Genomic DNA, 20,584 nt, shown 5'->3' with positions numbered 1-20,584 from the left:
TATTATTTTTTTCTTTCTTTCTTCCCTCCTCCCTTTTTTTCCTCCCCCACTCTGTCCCTGGTTCATTCTATTTATCCTGAAATCACCCTTGACAACCAGCTTGTCAGATGTTGATTTGATCCAGATCTCAGGGGAGTTCCTTTTGTAGAAATGTTGCAAATTTCTGGTGGCCTAGGGCTTTTGCTTCAGGGTGTTGTGAGGCCTACAAACCTTGGGGTTGACTGGGGAATCTCTGAGACAATCTCAAGGCACATTCCATACCCGAGTCTTTTGCTTCTTGATATTTTTGACATTTCTCCTAGTGAGTCTGGTTTTACTCAGAGCCTAGCATCTTTTGTAGCAGAGGACATCCCATCCTGTCAAGATGAAACACCACTTTTCTGGGCAAGCTGGAGCCTCAAGGAGAGAGAGGGTTCGGTGGAAAGAAGACTCCATGGGCATTCATTCAACAGATATTTATTGAGTTCCTACCCTGTGCCAGGCTCTATTCTAAGCACTGGGGTTATGATAAGGCACACAAAGGTCCCTGCCCTCATGGAGGTTTTGTCCTAATGGCGAGACACAGACTGTAAACAAAATTAAATGCCTAATATGTATTATGTTAGAAGAAGGGTTAGGGAGAAACATATAACGGGGAGGAGGAATTAGGTGTTTTAGGGGTGGGAGTTGTCATTTTCAACAGGGTCATCAGGGAAGGCCTTACTGAGATGACACAGGAGTTGTGCTCTGAAAGAGGGGTGGTGGGGAGTCAGCTGCAGTGCAAAGGCCCTGAGGTGGCCTTGTGCCTATAGCATCCAGGGAACAGCAGGGTGTGGCTGGAGCAGCTATGGCCGGAACAGGTCAGTGGGGACCCCCCAGGGGACAAGGTCAGAGGTGATGGTGGTAGATTGAAAAGGGCCTTGGAGGCCATTATAGGGGTCATATCTTCTTTCTCTGCGTGGGGTGGGAACCTCATTGGAGAGTTTTATGTCACTGAGATGTGATGTAGAGTTACTTAAATTTTAACAAAATCATTCTGGCTACTGTGTGGAGATTGCGCAAGGGAGGCAAGGGTAGGAAGCAGAGGGCAGCGGAGGAGCCACAAAATGGTGGGGACCCATTCCAGGGCACTGGGTCATGGCCGTAATGAGAACGGTCTGATGGCAGGTGTTTTGAAGGTAAGGCATACAATTTGCTGAGCTGGATTCCAGCCTTCAGTTAGTCATTTATGAACTGTGACAGGCTATTTCTAAGAAGATTCCCTTTCTCCATGTGTACAATGGGGAAAACTAACTGGTTTAATGTTTTCTAGGATAATTACGCTAACACAACATAAAAAAGAATGCAAGCCCCCCCCCCCCCCATCGTGAAACTCCAAAGTCATTTACAAATAATTAAGAGCCACTCTTACCGGGTGCTTTACACTCAGGTTTTCATTTAGTCCCCCATCAGTCTCACAACTGGGTATCACTATGTGCATTCTAGGATCAAGCAAAGTGACGTCAGAGAGCCACATATCAAATAACCAGAGGGTCAGCATTCGAGCCAGAACTTTCTGACCTTGTATCTGAGCTCTTGGCCACTCCGCTACATGTCTTCCCTAGAAAGCGTTATTATCCTTCAGAGATTGTGCCTTCATACAAGGCAGTGACCTAGAAATATTTGCAAACTTTGAAGAAGGCAGAAGGAGAGCTCCCTTCCTGATCCCATCTTATGATGCTTTAGTAAGAGTATGTCCCCAGACATTTAGAAACCCGCCCATAAAGTCATGCGGGAGAAGGTGCAGTAAGCTTGTTGAAGTTATCTGTGTTGGAGGATGTTGTGTATGGACAACTTCAGCCCGGTTCCTTCCAGATCCCTTCCTTCCCATTGCCCTATAATTTCATACCCCTCTCTCTGGCCGTGCCAAATAGTGAATGACCTTTCTCTTGCTTCCTTCCCTGGGACCCATGGGTAGAATACTGTGTAGAGTTCCAGAGGACCAATGGCTCCCTGAATGTGACCTCTGAGAATGCCACCTCTCCTGTCATCGAGTTCTGGGAGTAAGTGAGGCCCTCTCCCCATCCCAGTGTGGACTGTGTGTTGGAAAAGAGGGCATAGGGATGAGCTCGTGTGGTGGCCCTGTCACCTAAGAGGCTTCCCCTGCCCCGCCCCCGGCCCCCCGTTGGGCTTGTATTCGTGGTTAATGCAGAATGTGTTTCAGAGATGAGAATTTTGCAACTTTCCTTAGGCCGCACCTGCCTTCCCTCCCCGCCCCCCCCCACCCCGTCCCCACCCCATGTTAGATGGCGCACTTGGCCGTGTGTGGACACTCCCACTTCCCTCTGCCCTGCAGCTGCGTGTCCTCCTAGCCCTCCTCCCTCATATCCATGTTCACCTAGTGATTCCTAACATCAACACATCCCGAAACCCTGGTTGGGAAGATATGTGTTTGCACTTCCCTCTCTAGGTTAAATTGGTGCTCAGCCTCCCAGACCACACTTAGCTGGGAACAGTTTCTAGTTGTCTCCCTTGCTATTTATCCCTATCTCTGGGCAAAGGAGAGCCTTGTGGATCTGAGCAAAAAGAGCTGATGAGCTTTTGGACGAGAGCCTGCAGGCATGACTCTGCTGCCTGAGACATGTGGGCCACAAAACTGAGGCTGGGGGCAAAGGCGGAGCCCAGCCCAACCTTCTCTCCCCAGGAGGCGGGTCCTGAAGATCTCTGATGGCATCCATGACCTGGGGGCCCTGCGCTGGGAGCTGGCCCTCTGCCTCCTGCTCGCCTGGGTCATCTGCTACTTCTGCATCTGGAAGGGGGTCAAGTCCACGGGCAAGGTCCGTGCTGGAGAGCTCCTGGCCCCTCTCTCTTCCCAGGACTCCTTGCCCTCCCTGGTGGCCCAGTCACCCAGGAGCTCCCAGAGCTGTAACCTGGTCGGGGATGGGAGGGAATGAGCCCCTCAAGATTGAATGTGGCTCCGTTGATTCTGGGCCTCTCCTTGCTTCGCTCCTGTGCACTCTGGTATGTGGGGAAATGGAATGGAAAGGCGGGAGAGAGAGAAGCTGGAGGGACACTTCCAAGGAACGTGATCTTGTAATTTGCCACACGTGGGGGCACGTTGCAAATTAAACACCCATCGTGGCTCCCTGATTGATTCAACCATTCTTTGGAAAAAGAATCCCGCTGAGACAATTCATCTCAAAATGATCCGCAACCACCCTGAGAACTTGGGGGTGGACACTCTCTGCCATAGAGTGTATGAGGCATAGAGGGCATTCCGAGTTCTTCTGGACTCTTGCCCTGGAGGCCTCTGACAAGGCTTCCTTCCTGATCTGGCTGCCCAGCTGCACTAAGCATGTAAGCCCTGTGAGGACAAGGATCACGTGTTAGAGAGCTTTTGGTACCCGACAGCCCTTGCCAAAAATCTAAGCACCTTTGCTGGGAGCATGCCCAAGTTCATTCAGTCACTTAACAGATATTTACCAGATACGTGTCAGGGGGAGGTGGGTGCGTTAAGCTGGAGGGAGAGAGGGCTAGGGGAGGCTGTGGCTTCAGGCAGAGGGCAGATGGAGCCGGAACAGCTGCAGGGGTGAGAAGGAGGGGGCAGAAACAAACTGTCTTGACCTCCTCTGTGTGCTCAGAGCGAGGAGCTCCCTCCTCCTGTCTCTGCAGCCGGTCTAGGTCTTGGTTGGTCTCGGGGCCCCTCCTCCCAAACTCACGGGTTCCTTGTCTTTCATCTGCCCTCTGGTTAGGTGGTGTACTTCACAGCCACATTCCCTTACCTCATGCTGGTGGTCCTGTTAATTCGAGGGGTGACGCTGCCTGGGGCAGCCCGAGGAATTCAGTTTTACCTGTACCCCAACCTCACACGTCTGTGGGATCCCCAGGTAAGAAGCCGCAGACAGGGGCCAGCCATCCCGTGGCTCTGGAGGCTTTTTCCCTGCTCCTAGCCCAAACCCTGCGGTGGCATATGTGGTGGCGTAGGGGGTCTCTGGCCACGTGTCAGCAGCTGTCTGGGGTCCCCAGCTTGGTTCACAGCCTCCAGGGAGCCCAGGCCTCGTCCTCAAGGGCTGCAGCCCGTTCCCACTTTTCCTCTTGGTGTACTCAGCTCGATTTCTTACCCCTCCACCAGCCCCTCTGGTTTCCTCCCTCTGCCCACGTGGCCCATTCCAAGGTCCCCCAGTTCCCCAGCCCCTCCCACGGCCAGCTGGGTTGGTGTTGAGTTTCCCGTCAGTTGTCCAGAGGCCCCGGCCTCCTCCCTCCTCTCCCGCCCTTCCCTCCTGTCCTGTCTGCTTCAACCAGCTTCTTTGTGGCCTGGTTGGGGGAGGGGGGGCTGCTGCTTGCTTCCTGGAGGGGTTTGGAAAGCAGGACCTGAAAGGAAAGCCACCACCACTGACAGGCTTCTTATCTTCTCCTGTTTGGCAGCCATTTTGAAAAGCTGGCAAAGCCAGGAGTTGTCGAGGGCCAGAGGGGAGCGTGGGTAAGCTCCACCCCAGGGCTCCTAAAATGCATTGCCCAGCTACGTGCCCCGCCTATATGCTGTGACTCCCTGGCACTGAGGTCATCCTCTCTTTGGGTGCTGGAGGGGCTCTCTGTGTCTGGAAAGGGGCCCTGAGGAGACACAAGGTGGGAGGCTCCCAGCACAGAAGAGACAGAGAACAGTCAATGGCTTGCAAATGCTGAGGTCCCTGCTGGGCAGGACCTGGAGGGGGGTGGGGGTGGGATCCAGCAACTGCATTTTTCTCACGGTTCCCAGCCACCCTGGCGGAGTTGAGTCCTGCCATCCTGAGTTCTGCCGGCGACCGGAAGTCGCCAGAGCACTCATCTTCCAAAGCTTCTCACGGAGTCTGGCAGCCTGGCGTGAGATCCTGCTCAGGGATCTGGGGGGCTGTGGGCTTATCCTTCCCTCCCCCGTTTATTGGACACAGCGGAGGTGCGGCTTGCTTTTGCCACATCTCCACGCGAGGCACATGGGCCATAGTCCGGCTAGGGAGCAAAGCGTAGAACTGTGGTCGCTGAAGCTAAAAGACCCCCAGAGATCAACCAGGGCAAACTCCTCATTGAACAGATGAGCAAACAAGGCCCAAGGTCACACAGCAAGTAAGGGGCTGGCCAAACAAAGTGCAATTTTATTCTGTGATTCGGAAGCCCTTTGATGTCTCTGGAACCCGAGTGTTGTGGGTCGTGGCAAGCAGGAGGTTGTGGGGACCAGCTTCGAAGGCCAGGGGTAGAGCGGCTGGCTTGGGTCTCATGAGCAGGAGGGCTCCAGTGTTGTTCTAGAAGAGCAGAGGGATGAACCAGGGGCCAAGCTGCCGTCTGCCTTCGTGTGGGGGGTTGGGCTGGGAAGGAGAAGCCCATGTTCAGGCAGGGAGACAGGCAGGGAGGCCGAAAGAGAAATGGGAAGGAGGGCTCTGGTATTTCTTGAACGGATTTTTAGCTTCGGTGATCAAGGCCTCATTTGTTCTGATCAGCTGTTTATAGTCAACAGTGACTGAGCCCTAACTATGTCCCTATCGTCATTATGTGCAGTGTCACAGCTAACCCTCAAGGCTGATCAGTGAGGTAACCCCATTTTATAAGAGAGGGAGGCCTAGAGAGCTTAATGCATTTTTCATCCTCACATTTGCAGCTGGAACCTGGGTCCGAATGACGACAAATCCCGTATGCTTTATGATCTCTTGAGGGCAAAGTCCCCATCTGCTCATCTTTGTTTTTCTCAAAGCTCCTTCCGTCAGCAAAAAGTTTACTCAACATCTATTTATTACATGACAGGTTTGTTCCAGCAAATGCAAGGGAGGTGGACCAGATAGCCTTAAACTCTGAGTGTTAACAAGGCCATGATTCTGTGTCTGGGTCACTGCCGGGACTAAAACCTCTTTTCACTGCCATCCAGGATACCACCCTTCCAACTCCAGCCAGCTGTGGGCTGCACAGAGAACATGTGCCTTCCAAGTCCCCTGAGCCTATGAGGAGGGAGATGTTTCCAGAGCCGGGCTTGGTCTGGTCTTCCCAGCCGCCTTCTTGGCCGCTGGGTCCCAGTCTCCGGCTGCAGCCAGGCCTCTGTTGTCGGTGAATAGAGCAGCAGCCCGCAGGTGTGATGGCTCTGCCAGAGCCCTAATTGAATGTAGTTGGCACTCCCCAGGAAGTGTGAGAATTCCAACTGGCATTTGCCTGGCACTTGAAAAAGGTGTGAAATTCCTGCTAGCCAACACAAAGACCAAAGACATCTCTGTCTGCCAAGCACTCAGTCTGGGAGCTGGGAGGTGGGCAGAGACAATGCTGGGTTTATCTGGCTCCCTCCTCTCTTCTTGCCAGGTTACTGCCCCTCCCGGTGTCCCCTGGGGCTCATCCCTTTCACACGCTGGAGGGGCTCCTGGAGACCAGGACTCTCCTGGGCAATCTTTTCTTTCCCTTGCCTGGCCCTTTGTTCGGCTGCCTTTGTTTGGTAGATGGATAGGGGCTTAGGGTGTCCAAAGAGCCCTCTTGGAACATTTGAAATCTCAACATTAAGCTCTTCTAGTGAAGGGCTTCTTTAGGGAGGCGGTTGAAACATTGATTAGAATGGGTCTTTTTATTTTGACTTCTATGGGACCTCATGATCACTGAAAGGTGAGTTGCCTTTTTGAAGTAACCCCAGTAACCACAAACAACAGCAGGAGCTGACATGTTTATTATGTGCTTGCTGTTTGCCAGGCACTTTTACTGAGGGTATGATGCTGGGGAGTCCCCACGCAGCCCCATGAATGCCTGTCAGCTTCATCTTACAGATGAAGAAACTCAAGTGTAGAAAACTTAAGAAATTTGTTCCCAATCCATAACAATTAGCACGTGGGGGAGCTTGGGTTTTATGCCAAGTGGTTTTAAGGAATCCGCTGTCCTGATGACCATGATATACACTTTCCAAAGAGTATGAATGTGAAAGTTTTCAGGGCTGCTTTTCACTATTCCAGAAGATGGGACAGGGAACGAATACTTATTTATGTGCTGAGGATTTTGCATATATTATTTTATTTGTTATTGTACCCATTTCCCTGAGGAGAAGAGTGAGGTTTGGAGAGGTTAAGGGACTTGCCCAAGATCACACAGCTAGGAATTAATAGAGTTAAGAGTTGAACCCAGTTCAGTGTGACTCTGAAGCCAAGGGTTTTTCCACTACACACTAGTGCCTTCCTAAAAATAGTGAACATAATCATCCTTGGGATTGAGCTCAAAGTTGAAAACCTCCTTCCCAGATCTTCTAGAGGTCTCTGTCCTCTGCTCCCCGCAAAGACCTCGTTCTCCTTTTGCCCACACTCAACCAGGTGTTTCTCACACTTGTTTTATTCTTGATCAGTCTCCTGTCACAGCCAAAGACACACTGGGGCTTTGTTTTAGAAACCAGAACTGCTGGCGTGGTCAGGGAGCAAGTCGCCCGCAGTGGGGAACAGAACAGCCAGCTCTGCTTGTTCCTGCGGCCCTTCCTCTGACCCCTTTCTTCTCCCCATCCCAGCAGGCTTGTCAGGCCACAGCTGGGTCAAGAGCGGGGGGCTTGCCAAGCTGCTGGGGAGCGGGTTTTAGTCAGAGGCTCCAGGTCTGACCCTCACCCTCTGAACTCTCAGCCCTCTTGCTGCATCTTCCTCTGTTCTCATTAACCTCTGCCCCCAACCCAGTCGAGTCTGTCCCCCTCAGGGCAGGGTGAACTGCCAAGTCACAATCTTTCTTATTTTTTCTTCCCAAGGCCAAGTTTGTGAAACTTCATCACCATGGGGTTTGCGGCCCCTGCCTACATGTGGGCAGCCGCAGAATGTCTCTGAGGGCAGCGGAGAGTTTCCCCGGTAACTCATGGGTACTGCCAGGCCTGGGAAGGAAACTTCCAAGACCTGAGGCTGGGCAGGCTCCTGGGCCATCTCCTGGATGGCCCATTGGGGAGTGGTCACCTGGGCTGGTGGCTGTGGGCCCCCAGGTAGAGAGGGTGTCTCCCAGCTTTCCTCTCTCGGCCTGGGTCAGACCTTTGCACAAGTTCAGAGCCACCGGCCGCAGGGTCCCACCAGTCACCCACTGAGCACGAACGAAATCGAACAGAGGGACCCACAGTCACTGACTTTCCCTGAGGCGACTCTCCTCACAGCCTCTGTGGGGATGGGGTTCACAGTGAGCAGAAGGGACAGGAGCCTAGACATGGTCTCCCCTTTTCTTCACCATCTTTCCCCGCTCTGCCCCGCGACCCACAAAAGTGGAATACAACGAGAGGAGTGGGTGTCCTTGGCGGGTTCCGGGCGCTGGTTCTCAAGGCCTGTAGGGCGGGGATTCCAGCCTCCGGCCGACACTAGCATCATTCAGGAAGCTCTGAAAATAATACAGATTTCTGCATTTTTCTTAAGTCCTAGAGACCTGACATCGCAAATAGGGCTTGCTGTTGGGTCCCCGGGACCCACCGCAATGCTGGGGGAAATGGGCAGTTTGGCAGGGGCGCGTGTGACAAGACCGCATGGGAGGCCGGGGGCGGTGGTGGCAGTCGGGGAAGCAGGGAGAGGCGGGCTAGCGACTGAGGCTTTGGTGGATGTGGGCACTGGGAGCTTGACATGAGTGGAAGGAAAGCAGGGGTCTGTTTGGGGGCTGCTAGGGGAGGGCGAGGCAAAGGCAAGAAATGCGGACCCCTAAAAGGTTAGGCCTGGTGTGTTCTGTGCCCGTAGCTCAGTGTTCCCTTGTGGTGCTGCATCCTCTGAAGACAGGAGGCGCCTGGGAAGGGTCTGCGGCCCAGGGACCCCACCGCCTGCAGATCAGCAGGGTTGTCCCCACCTCCTGCTCGCCTGGATGTGCTTTCTCTTCGGGATGTTATTGTAGCTGTTAAATCTAAATCATAACATGTCCGGGCCGGCTCGGCCAGCTGAGACAATAATGGTCCTCACTGGGCCCCGGCTTTAGCCGCAGAGCTCTTCCCCCCAAGGAGTAAAAAGCACGTGCGTTCCTGTTCAGCCTCTTGCTTTTGTGAGCGGAGGATGACTCTTTCCGCTTTCCAGATAGAGGACTTTGGGGGGCGTGGGGCAAAGATATGTTTTCGCCATGGCACTGATGTGAAAGGCCCCCTAGGTCCAGAGATCCTGTCCTCTGGGTTCCTTCCAACCCCATTGCGAGGAGGACCCAGGAAGGGAGAAAGTAGGGGAAGAACCAGGGCCTTATTTCATTTGTGGAAAGTTGGTGCCAGGCCTGGCTTAATCCTAGAACTCCCTCCCAGACTCCTTCCCTGGGTCCTTCAGGCTTCTCCCAGAGCCTGCTGCCCACGCCATCCCCGTAGTGCCCAAGAAATGCCATCCGGGGGCCTATTGGGATAGTCGGGTTGCAGGCTGATCCACTGCTAGACAGCGCCTGGCTCAGCCACAGGTCCGTGTGCGCCATGGAGCCCTGACAGCCCGGCTTTCCTGGGGTGCAACATTCTTGCCTTTTCCCTGTGTAGGTGTGGATGGACGCGGGCACCCAGATCTTCTTCTCCTTTGCCATCTGTCTGGGGTGCCTGACCGCCCTGGGCAGCTACAACAAGTACAACAACAATTGCTACAGGTGATTGGAGGGGTGGGGCCTGGGCCCCCATCCCGCCTCTCCCCTGCCCCGCCAGTGTGCTAGGTCTGGGTGCTTTGAAGGGTGCAGCAGCTTATGGATTTGCCTCCTCCCACCTATCTTCACCCCACTTTCCTGTGCCCAGGGTCACCAGTTGCTGAAGGGGAGCCAAGGATAGCATGGGCAGAGGGATTTCCTCCAAAGGCTGGGGTGGTTGTGTTTGGTTGGGAAGCCACCACGGGGTCCAGCCCTCTGGCTAATGGAGAGGTTTGTGGGCTCGAACCTGGGAAGTCATTCATTGTGCCATGCAGTGGAGCCTCATTTGCCCCAGCCGACGCTGAACCCTCACCTATTTTTACCTCACCACTCCCCATCTCATGCCCCCCTCCCCCCACAGGGTTCCCTCCAGGTCCTGGCTTCATATCAGAGCATCTCAGCCAAGTTCAAGCTAAAAAAAAAAAAAAAAAAAAAAATCAAGTCCCGTCTTTCAAAATCAGATTTGGGGGATGAGAATCACATGTTGCTTGGGATTGCCCATGTCCATAGCCTCCGCATTAGCATGCCAGACTGAGTTGTGTCTGAGCAGAAGCGTCCTGAGAGGGGTGGTGGCAATAGGGCAGGGGTGGAGGTGGGGAGCTCTGCAGCAGTTCCTAATTTTTAGATGAGTATATTACTTCCTTAGAACCTTATTCTTCTGGGACCCCTGTGACTGAGTCCAAGTCTTAGCTAATAGATTGAGGGGGGTGGGTGGATGGGTGTGGGGGCAGAACCCAGGCCTGGAATGCGCGTCGGGATCCTGCTGGCAGCCCCTCTCTGGCCCGCGTGAAGGGCTGGGGCTGTGGGGCTTCCTGCTGGCATCCTCGTGCTGACCCGGCCCATCTCTGTCCCCCGCCCACCCCGCAGGGACTGCATCGCCCTCTGCTTCCTCAATAGCGGCACCAGCTTCGTGGCCGGGTTTGCCATCTTCTCCGTCCTGGGCTTCATGTCTCAGGAACAGGGGGTGCCCATCTCTGAGGTGGCCGAGTCTGGTAAGTGCTAGGGGCTGCGTGCCAGGGCTGGGTTCTGGGAGCTTTGAACGTTTGCCAACTGGGGTCTGGACACATTTTTAATGTCACCTACCCTGGGGTGCTCACCCTTCGGTGACCGCATCCCTGGGAAGACCTGGGGGAGAACGTCCACACTCGCCCCAGCTTCAAAGGGCAGAGGGGTGTACGGGGAGCATTGCCCACACCTGGCCTCCACTTCCTTACCCTGGAGGCAGCCAGTATGGTCAGGCTCGTGTTTCTCCTTGCAGAAATAGTTTAGGCATCTGTGAGAAGAGAAAGGCACACACACATACGCACGTACGTGAACATTCATACAAGCTGAGCACATAGTACTATTTCTATTTCTTACTCCCCCTTCTAGAAAACCAAGTATAGTATGATAGTATACTATAGACGCTGTTCTGCCCTTTGTTCTTGTTTTGCCCACTCCAAAATGTATCTGGAAGATAAGTTTATGTTCGCATGGAGTTTCCTCCTTTTCACCATGCCATATTCAACAAAATATGGTTGTTGTTGTTGTTGTTTTTAAATTCCATTTATTTATTTGAGAGAGAGAGCATGAGAGGGGAGAAGGTCAGAGGGAGAAGCACAGACTCCCTGTGGAGCTGGGAGCCCGATGCGGGACTTGATCCCGGGACTCCAGGATCATGACCTGAGCCGAAGGCAGTTGCCCAACCAACTGAGCCAACCAGGTGCCCCAAAATATGGTTGTTGTTGCTTTTATACTTTTTATTGTTTTTTAAAAGAGTTATTTATTTATTTTAGAGAGAAAGAGAGCATGAGCAGGGGGAGGGACGGAGAGCAGAGGGAGACAGAGGGAGAATCTCAAGCAGACTCCCCACGGAGCAGAGAGCCGGATGCAGGGCTCTATCCCAGGACCCTGAGATCATGACCTGAGCTGAAGGCAGACACTCAACTGAATGAGCCACCCAGGTGCCCCCGTTGTTGCTTTAATTTTATTCTTTAAAAGATTTGTTTATTTGAGAGAGAGACAGAGAAAGAGAGAGAGAGCGTGTGAGTGCTCACACAAGCTGGGGGAGGGGGCAGGGGGAAAGACTGTCAGCAGACTCCCCATGGAGTGCGGAGCCCCATGGGGTGGGGGGAGCTCAGTCTCGGGATCCTGAGATCAGGACCTGAACTGACACCAAGAGTCTGAGGCTCAAGCTACTGAGCCACCCAGGCGGTCCCTCTTGTTTTTAAATAAAATGAAGAACCAGTCCCCTGCCTGAGTGAGCTGTCAATGTCTCCTGCCCTTCCCCTACTCTTGAGGACCACACCCTTGCCCTCTGCCACAAGACAGCATTCCATCATCGCCTTCCCAAGCATGCCTTGTTACACAGAGGGCCAAGCCCTGGGAACTGACATCACTGATTCTTAGGAAACCCAATATGGTTTCACTTTTTTTTTAGTAGAATTTTTAAAAATTTATTTATTTGTCAGAGAGAGAGAGCACAAGCAGTCAGAGCAGCAGGCAGAGGCATAGGGAGAAGCAGGCTCCATGCAGGGAAGGGACCCCCCCCCCCATGCGGGACTTGATCCCAGGACTCTGGGATCATGACCCAAGCCAAAGGCAGACGCTTAACCTTAACCGACTGAGCCACCCAGCCATCCGGCTATTGTTTCACTTTTATTAAACATTTGCTCAATGCCAGGCACTGCAGGAAGCAGTTTGCCTGCACCAGCGACGGAAAGCTTTGAGGCGGGACTGGGATTATCCCCATCCCTCCAGTGTGGTGAGTGGGGGCTCGAGGAGGTAAACGACCATCTAAGATCCCAGTCATACTGTTTCTCCGAGGAAGCTTCTGTTGGATGAAGCCAGGCATGGGCAGGTATATCTGCTCCTCTTGTCTGAGCCTGCTAATCTGAGAGACTGTTACGTCAGTGGTACTCTGAAATGAATACCCCATCACTCCTAGCCTTTTCTGAATGACAGAAAGGGCTCTGGGTGCAGCGGTGGCAAACTGGTGGCCCCAGGTTCAATCTAGTCCTTGGAGGTATTTTCTTTGGGAGCGTCTTCTAGAAAGAACTCGCCGATTGCCGTGGTGGAGTCATGATAGCGCAGGTCTCATCGACTCCCACCTGTGCTCATTTGACCCTGGGTCAGCGGCACAAATGTACATGGCCGGGGCGCCTGGGTGGCTCAGTGGGTTGGGCCGCTGCCTTCGGCTCGGGTCATGATCTCAGGGTCCTGGGATCTGGTCCCGAGTCGGGCTCTCTGCTCAGTGGGGAGCCTGCTTCCCTCTCTCTTTCTCTGCCTGCCTTACTGTCTGCTTGTGATCTCTCTCAAATAAATAAAATAAAAATCGTTAAAACAAAAACAAACAAACAAACAAATGTACGTGGCCTGCCTGGCCTCTGAGCTCTTTTTAAGGGTGAAACCTCTGGTTTGGGGCGATAGATCCCAAGAGTGAGCCCTGAGGATCTGGGGTAGAGCTCACAGAAATGTAGGTGATCTTCCCCCTTTCCGTCTCCCAAAGCCCCTTATACCCACAGCTTCTAGGTGGTTCTGCTCTGTTCCTGCCGACAAGGACACAGCGGGTGGTGCCTTGGAGATGTGGCTCCAGGTGGAGGTCGGGATGGCTTCTCCCAGGCTAGGTTGGGGGTGATGATGGTAACGTGGGGGGGAGGTTTCCTCTGGCTCCTGTGATTCCATGACCTGCACCGGGCAGCCTTGGGATCTCATGTGGTCTGGAGGCAGCCCAGGCACTGGGCCATGTTCTTCTGCTCCTTGCTGTAGGCCCCGGCCTGGCTTTCATCGCCTACCCGCGGGCCGTGGTGATGTTGCCCTTCTCTCCTCTCTGGGCCTGCTGCTTCTTCTTCATGGTCGTCCTCCTGGGACTGGACAGCCAGGTATCAAGAAGCGGTCATGCGAGAGTCTGAGAGATAAGTGGATGTGTGTGGGCTGGAGGATGGGAAGCCGAGGACAGGAGGTTGAGCCCGATGTCCCGAGGGACCTTAGGAAAATTGGGGACCGGGCAGATGTCTCAGGTGGAGGCCCGTCTGGGGACCAAAAGGGACTCTGCAGGGTAGGTCCAGACCTGCACACACCAGGACGGTGCCGGGTACTTGAGGGCCGGGGCAGGGCTGAGCCTGGAAGCAAGAAGCCAGAGGCGGCTGACGGCAGCAGCATATTTTGGGAGCTCTCTTTCCCTCCAATTCTTTTGCCCTCTCATCTAGTTTGTGTGCGTAGAAAGCCTGGTGACGGCGCTGGTGGACATGTACCCCCGTGTATTCCGCAAGAAGAACCGGAGGGAGCTCCTCATTCTGGGCGTGTCCGTCACCTCCTTCTTTGTCGGGCTGGTCATGCTCACAGAGGTGAGGGTCTGGGAGGTGTGAAGGTGGGGACCGGGGGAGGAGGAGAAGCCAAGCTCCCGGGCTTCAGGGCCCTGGGACTCTGTCCCTTCCCAGCCACAGCCAGCACCAAGTAGGTGAGGCCTTCCTCGGGACTGGGAGCACCAGCCACCCACCTCTGGGGGCGGCTGAGGGGCAATCTGGCGCCACGGTAAGCTAAGAGGTATGAGAAGGAAGGCCAGGAAGTTCTGGGTTAGGAAAAACGGCCTCTCCAGCAAGCTCCCATGACTTCTCAGGCAGCTGCACCACGTTCCCTGGAAAGACTTCAAAGGCAGAAAGGGAGCCCTGGGGATGGGTGCTATTCTGTGTTTTGTCTCAAGGGAGAAGGAAGGAGATGGAGTTTGTCGTCTTCACAGAACTGATGATGGCCTCTGTCCTGATCCTCTGCCAAAAAGTACACACGTCGTCTCGGACTTCTGGGTCAATCCCTAAATGTTCTCAGGGATGAGCTAACAATAGCCGTCTGTTTTATCTATCTTCCCTCCGAAAATAATAAAAAAAATTTATTGTCTCCTATTGGCCTTAGTGCCTCCCAGCTCACAAACTATATTCTGTTTTAAAATCTGTCTCCCATGATCACAGGTCTGCTCTATGCCTGCGGGTGTGAGGCTGGAGGCCAGGGTGGGTAGATCTGTCTGTTTCTTCGATACAGTTCTGGTGTGTTCTCTCCCCCGGCAGGGCGGTATGTATGTATTTCAACTCTTTGACTACTATGCTGCCAGCGGCATGTGCCTCCTGTTTGTGGCCATCTTTGAGTCCCTCTGTGTGGCCTGGGTCTATGGTAAGTGACCCTCCCCCTGGGTCCTAACCCCAGGGCTCACTGCCACCTCATGGCCCTTGGACAAAGAGTCATCTGCTGTTCTCACACACACTTTCCCGGAACACCCCCTCTGCTTGACCTCAAAAATCTCAAGAATCCTAAATCGCTGCCATTGGAGGGGCCCTCCGGAGGTTGCTTCGGCACCCTCCTGGTCATGGCCGCACCCAGACTGCCCCGAGTGGGCCCATATCCTGTCCTAGCCAAACCTCTTCAACCCTTGACGACCTTGACGATCAGAAAGTCATTTTTTGTTAAGCTAAGGTCTGCCCCCTGCTGTGTATGCCTATGAATCCCTGGGGAAGAGAGTCTCCCAGCAGTCATTTGGAAAGACAACCATGTTATCTTCTATTTCTTGGTCCTTGCCCACCTGACCCGTACCTTAGATGCTGAAGAATGTCCTTTCTCCCCCTTTCCTTCCTTCTCTTCTTCCTGGTAGGAGCCGGGCGCTTCTACGACAACATTGAAGATATGATTGGATACAGACCATGGCCTCTTATCAAATATTGCTGGCTCTTCCTCACCCCAGCTGTGTGCACGGTAAGAGAACCTGAGGGGTAAAGGGACATGAAGGTAAAGAGAGATGGTGGTGGTAAGAGGGTAGATAGGCTGTTAGCTCTAGAAGGGACTTCTCCAAGGGGACTGAAAATCATTTTACACTTTCACTCCTCCTCCTGTTGGATTCTAGAAAACGGTTAGCAAGGTAGATGCTTCATTTCCAATTCACAGAAGGTCAAACTGAGGTCCAGAGCTGCCAGATGGTTTGACCAACACCACGATGTGAGTCGAATGTCACAGGCAGGACAGCAACCCAAGGACATTGGGCTCCTTGTGGACAGCAATTATAAGAACACCATTACAGAGCTCACACTTGGTGCCAGGAATAAGGTGCTTTGCACGTTTTAACCCACTTGATCTGCACAAGGACCGCATGAAGAATTACTATTATACTCATTTTATGGATGAAGCCGAAGACAAAGAGGGTAAGCCATTTACCCTAGCGAGGAAATGGCAGTGAGCTAAGATCAAGCCCAGCAGCTTGGCTCCAGATTCTGAGCAATAATCCCCAGGGTGCTGCCTCCTGGGGCTTTATCTTGTATGTCTCCTGCTCCCCAAGTGCCCACTTCGGGGCACAGGGTGTAAATGTGGCCCAGGGGGAAGGAGGCACAACCCCCTGCCCTTGAGGCCCTCACGTCCGCACCTGGTGGTGCTAGAGCCTTAAGCACCTGAAAATATCAGCAGCCTCATGACCATTTCCTAGCTGAGGGCCAGCTCTGGTAGAGGCGCAGAGGAGCACGGGGCCCTGCAGGGAGAGGGGAGGCGCCCTGGATGTTCTGTTGGGAAGGTGTGGATTTTGAGTAGAATGTGGATAGGGGTTGGGGTTTGATTGACCCAGGTGAGCCTGGAGGCCAGTCCAGGCTTGCAGAGTGACGGATCTCTGCCAGCGCTTCCAGGGGGTGTGGAGGGCACAAGGCTCCTGCTCTCCCAGCCCCTTTCTCTTCTCCTCTCCTCCTCAGGCCACCTTCCTCTTCTCTCTGATCAAGTACACTCCGCTGACCTACAACAAAAAGTACACGTACCCGTGGTGGGGCGATGCCCTGGGCTGGTTCCTGGCTCTGTCCTCCATGGTCTGCATTCCCGCCTGGAGCTTCTATAAACTCGGGACCCTCAAGGGCTCCTTCAGAGAGGTAGGGGGTTTGTGGGGAGGGACAGGATCACGAGACGATGACATAGGGCCCCATGAGGATAGACCGATATCCACCAGGGTAGGAGTTGGGACACAGGGGTGACACCACGCCTGAAGAGGCTGCTGGGGAGGGACAAAGTGAGTTCTTACAACTCTCAGAAAGAGACTGATGCCTCCAAGCCACAGGCTGGGACGTGGGGGTTGGCACCCGGCCACCTGGAAGGCACGTGTGTGTGGGGGTGTGTGTGTGTGGCAGCAGGTGGCACACTGGCGAGCTGACGAAGGAGGCAGGCAGCCATGCCCCCGACAGCTCATGAGAGTCACCGCCACTTGCCCTGCAGAGAATTCGCCAGCTCATGTGCCCAGCTGAGGACCTGCCTGGATGGAAGCGAGCAGAACCCTCGGCCCCTGCCACACCCAGGACGTCGCTTCTCATACTCACAGAGCTAGAGTCTCACTGCTAGGGCCGTGGGGCCCGGGATCATGCCCACGGGCCTGGCTTGGGGGCCAGCTGCAGAAGCCACTCCGCTGGGCATCTCTGCCTCCACCTGCGGTAGATGAGACACAAGGGGATGGTTTGGAATCTGCTTGGGGCTGGGCGCCTCCCTCCAGAACTTTCGGGCTCCAGGGCTGGCTGGACAGGTTTGAGATGCTGGTATCAAGAGAGTCCCCTTTGAGACAGGCCTTGGGAGGCTGGGGAGGGCTGGTGGGTGGAGCAGAAGCCCTGTCCCTCTTACCTTTCATTCCATTAAATCCATGTTCTTCCCACCGACTGCTGGCTGTTCCACCTGGTTCCTGCCTTGGCTGCCTTGAACACCATCTCACTTTAAAGTTGTGGCTTTAGAGGACCCCCCCACCCTCGGCCCCGTCTCTCCTTCCCTCCCTGAGTTCTTGTGGCCCAGGAGCAGAGGGGAAGGATAGTGGGACCCAGCTGAGACCTTCCATCTTCAGACACTCACACCAGAGGGGTCTGTCACACTCCGTCCATGCTCTCACCTCCCCAGAGCCCTTTCCCTCCTCCTCCGGTCTGCTGACTAAGCAGGGCAATGGAGGGGGGCATGAGGGAGACCTGAGCCCTAGCTGGAGGAAGGAAGAGGAAAGCGTGATGCTTGGGCTTCTTTCCCCCCACATTTCCCTTGCCCCCTCCCTCCCTGACCCCGCCTGCCAAAACGGTGTGTGCACGCGCACGCCTGCCCAGGTCCTGAGACCCGGGCACGCAGTGACTGCAGACCTGAGGCGGCAGGTGCGACCAGCCCTGGCAGAACGGGTCCTACCCCAGCTCAGCCAGCAGAGGGACCCTACTTCCTCAAGACCACCTTGCTCTTCTGCTCAGGGCGGATGCCGGATGCGGCACCGCTGGACGTGGCCACAAGGGGGCGGCACTGCCACGACCAAGGCTTGAGGTCTGGGCCGGAGCTGCGGAGGAGCTCTTAGGGTCAGGCTGCAGAGAGGATCCAGGTGGCAGGCAGAGCCTGACCTACCTCGGGAGGGCGGGGGGCAGTGGGCGTGGCCTGGGCCCCAGATGATCCCATAAGTGTGTCTGCAGCCTTTATGTGTGGAGCTGGGGCACACTTATCTCTTGGTGTGTATATGTGTGTGTGTGTGTGTGTGTGTGTGTGTGTGTGTGTGTGTGTGTGTGCCTGAACACGGTGCTTTCTCCTTGAAAGTGTGGAGGCTTCGGTGTCTGCCTGACCCACCTCTGCTCAGATGGTTCTTCTTCGGCTGGTGTCTATGAATCTCAGAGCTGCGGACTAAGGGCGCACAGTATTCCTGGGTGATTTCCCTAGTTTGTTTTACGGGTTAGTGGGAAAGTGCGCTGAAACCGTTGCCAATCTTCGGGTTTTGATTTTTTTTGTTGCTGTTTGGAGAAATGATCAAAGTCAGTGGTCGCGACCCTCCCGCTTGTTGGTGTCGGCTGTTCCTTCCTGCACCGTGCCTGGCTGGGCATCTCCCGAGTGCGCCAGGCTCAATCACGGTCGTAAGGTGGGAGGAGAAAATGTGCGAGGGAAACCTGGCGTCTCCATCCATCTGACGATGTTTCCAGAACACCATTATGTGACACTGTGCTATCTTCATGATGGTGCAAAATAGATACCATTTCTGCAATAACAAATTGTGGCTGATGCTATGGAGGAAAAGCAAAATGCCATGAAAAGGAGGGATGGGGTCTGGGAAGGAGGCTGCTGGTTTAGCTATGGGCGGGGGTTGGGAAGGCCATTCTGAGGGTGTGCTGGCTCTCCAGCCAGCTGTCTGACCACAATTGCAAGCAGCTGTGAGGCCAGGGAGGGGACGCCTGCCTGCAGTCCGGTGATGGCTATTCGAATCCTAGATGGGAGATTCATTAATACAGGCTGAAAAGAATCCATTGGCCCAAGCCTCAGGAGATGCAAGGTCCAGTCCTGACCTGCCTTAACTTGTCTTTGTGGCAGTCCCATGCAACTGAAGTCTTTGTGTGTTTCTGATGGAGGGAATACCGTGCCCCCACCTAAATGCAGTCCTGTTGTAGGGCTCAAATGTGGTCATGGGTGTGAGAGCCCTTTCAGTCATTCAGTACCAAGCTGTGTGAGGTCATTAAACCAGTTGGAGGGGATGAATGAGGGTGATCTGCTCTAATAACCCGGGGGGGAGGGGTGACAGGAAAAGGTGCTAGAGAAGAGCCACTTGTCAGCGTCAGGGTGGGAACGGGAGCAGGAATACCTGTACTTGGCTTTAAGGGAGATGGTGGGGGAGGGGTTGCTATCTGTCCCATTTGCTTTCTCTGCCTGGAAGGGCAGAAACTGGATCCTGTGTTTCTTCGAGGAGGAAGACCCAAAAGAAAGGGGACCTCTCTGACCTAGCAGCCCTGCCTGTTAGAGAAGAAAGGCAGGCACAGGAGAGCATGGGTAGCTCCGTCAGTTAAGCGTCCCACTCTTGGTCTCAGATCAGGTCATGATCTTGGAATAGTGGGTTCGAGCCCTGAGTCGTGCTCATCTGGCTTAGCGCTCAGCATGGAGTCTGCTTGAGGCTTTCTCTCCCTCTGCCTCTACCTCCCCCTCCTTGCGCGTGTGCACTCTTTCTCTGAAATAAATAAATACATTTTAAAACAACAACAACAACAACAATAAAAAATCGAAAGTCAGGTGCAGGGATGCCTGGGCAAGTGATTACAGAATGGAGAGAAGAGACACAGCATCCCAGAGCTGCAAGCAGAGGCCTTGCAGACAGGGAGGAACCAACAAGGTGCTGAGCCCACTGGGACGCCTTGGAGCCTTGGGTCACAAACCGCAGACCTCGCACACGCCTCCTTCCTCACCCTCAGATAAATGTGCACCAACTCAGACTCTTCACAGTCAGCCCGGTGCACTCCTTTATAGAGGCTTGCCGTCCTGGCTTGGGTCCGAGCCCTCTTACCTATTTGCTATGCACCTTTCTGAACCTTCATTTTCTCCTCTATAAAATAGAAATAATAAGACCTAGATCAGTGTGTTGTTGGAGGCCAGTGGAGAGTGTAGGGAGAGCTGCCATGGGGACACATTTGAGAAAATCCACCTTTTCCCCCCATGCTCTAGCCCCACAACATTGGGCCATCCCTGAAACACAAAAGCCCAGGAAGAGCTCAGAGGCATCTTGGCAGTCTGCTGACCTCCTCAGCCCCTGGCATCAAGTGGCATTGGGCCCAGAAAAAAGGTTACCCATTTCCTGAACGAGGCATTTGTGGGGTGGTGGACAAGGGAGAAGTAGGTCCAGAATAACTCTGCATCCTGGGGTCCCAGGGTCCTGCCCAACGCAAGCAGTATTGTCCAAGAAGTGCAGAAGCTGAGTCCCCCAAGCCCTAATCTAGCCCCTGAATCTGGGAGGGCAGTGCCTTTCCAGAAAATGGAAAACTGGGTCAATTTTTTCCCCTCAAGTTGCATCCATCCATCCATCCATCCATCCATCCATCCATCCAATAAACATCCAGTGCCTATTCTGAGCTGGCACTGTATTAAATGCTGAAGGCAGAAACAAAGAATTAAGAAACACGTCCCTATCCTTTAGACATTTCTGGTCTGGGAAACAATAATGCTGCAGTGGGACAAGAAAGAGTTGGATGCTCAGCTCTCAAAAGCATGGGCTCAGATGAAGGTGGGGAGGAGAACATTTTATGGGGTTCACAGTTCTCACAGCGGCAAGATAACTGAGTCACTTAGCCATATTCCTTCTTGTCTCCAG

General features: G+C 54.0%; 1 protein-coding gene across 3 annotated transcripts in view; it reads left to right on the top strand.

The window, feature by feature from the left end:
• Window positions 1-17,146, top strand: part of SLC6A13 (solute carrier family 6 member 13) — a 37,006-nt gene extending 19,860 nt beyond the window's left edge. For 2 of the 3 annotated variants that reach the window (XM_046010668.1, XM_046010666.1), the window contains 11 exons: window positions 1,937-2,021; window positions 2,663-2,795; window positions 3,711-3,845; window positions 9,392-9,495; window positions 10,396-10,520; window positions 13,276-13,388; window positions 13,716-13,853; window positions 14,568-14,670; window positions 15,146-15,246; window positions 16,224-16,394; window positions 16,735-17,146. In XM_046010668.1, coding sequence (XP_045866624.1) covers window positions 1,937-2,021; window positions 2,663-2,795; window positions 3,711-3,845; window positions 9,392-9,495; window positions 10,396-10,520; window positions 13,276-13,388; window positions 13,716-13,853; window positions 14,568-14,670; window positions 15,146-15,246; window positions 16,224-16,394; window positions 16,735-16,857 — 1,331 coding nt within the window. In that variant the 3' untranslated portion in view covers window positions 16,858-17,146. The remainder of the gene's footprint in view (window positions 1-1,936; window positions 2,022-2,662; window positions 2,796-3,710; window positions 3,846-9,391; window positions 9,496-10,395; window positions 10,521-13,275; window positions 13,389-13,715; window positions 13,854-14,567; window positions 14,671-15,145; window positions 15,247-16,223; window positions 16,395-16,734) is intronic. The other variant, XM_046010667.1, reaches the window with a different exon arrangement.
• Window positions 17,147-20,584: the final 3,438 nt, after the last annotated feature.

This window comes from Meles meles, chromosome 7, assembly GCF_922984935.1.
Source record: "Meles meles chromosome 7, mMelMel3.1 paternal haplotype, whole genome shotgun sequence".
In the NCBI taxonomy this organism is placed as follows: Eukaryota; Metazoa; Chordata; class Mammalia; order Carnivora; family Mustelidae; genus Meles; species Meles meles.
This window is presented reverse-complemented; position numbering and strand designations above follow the sequence as displayed.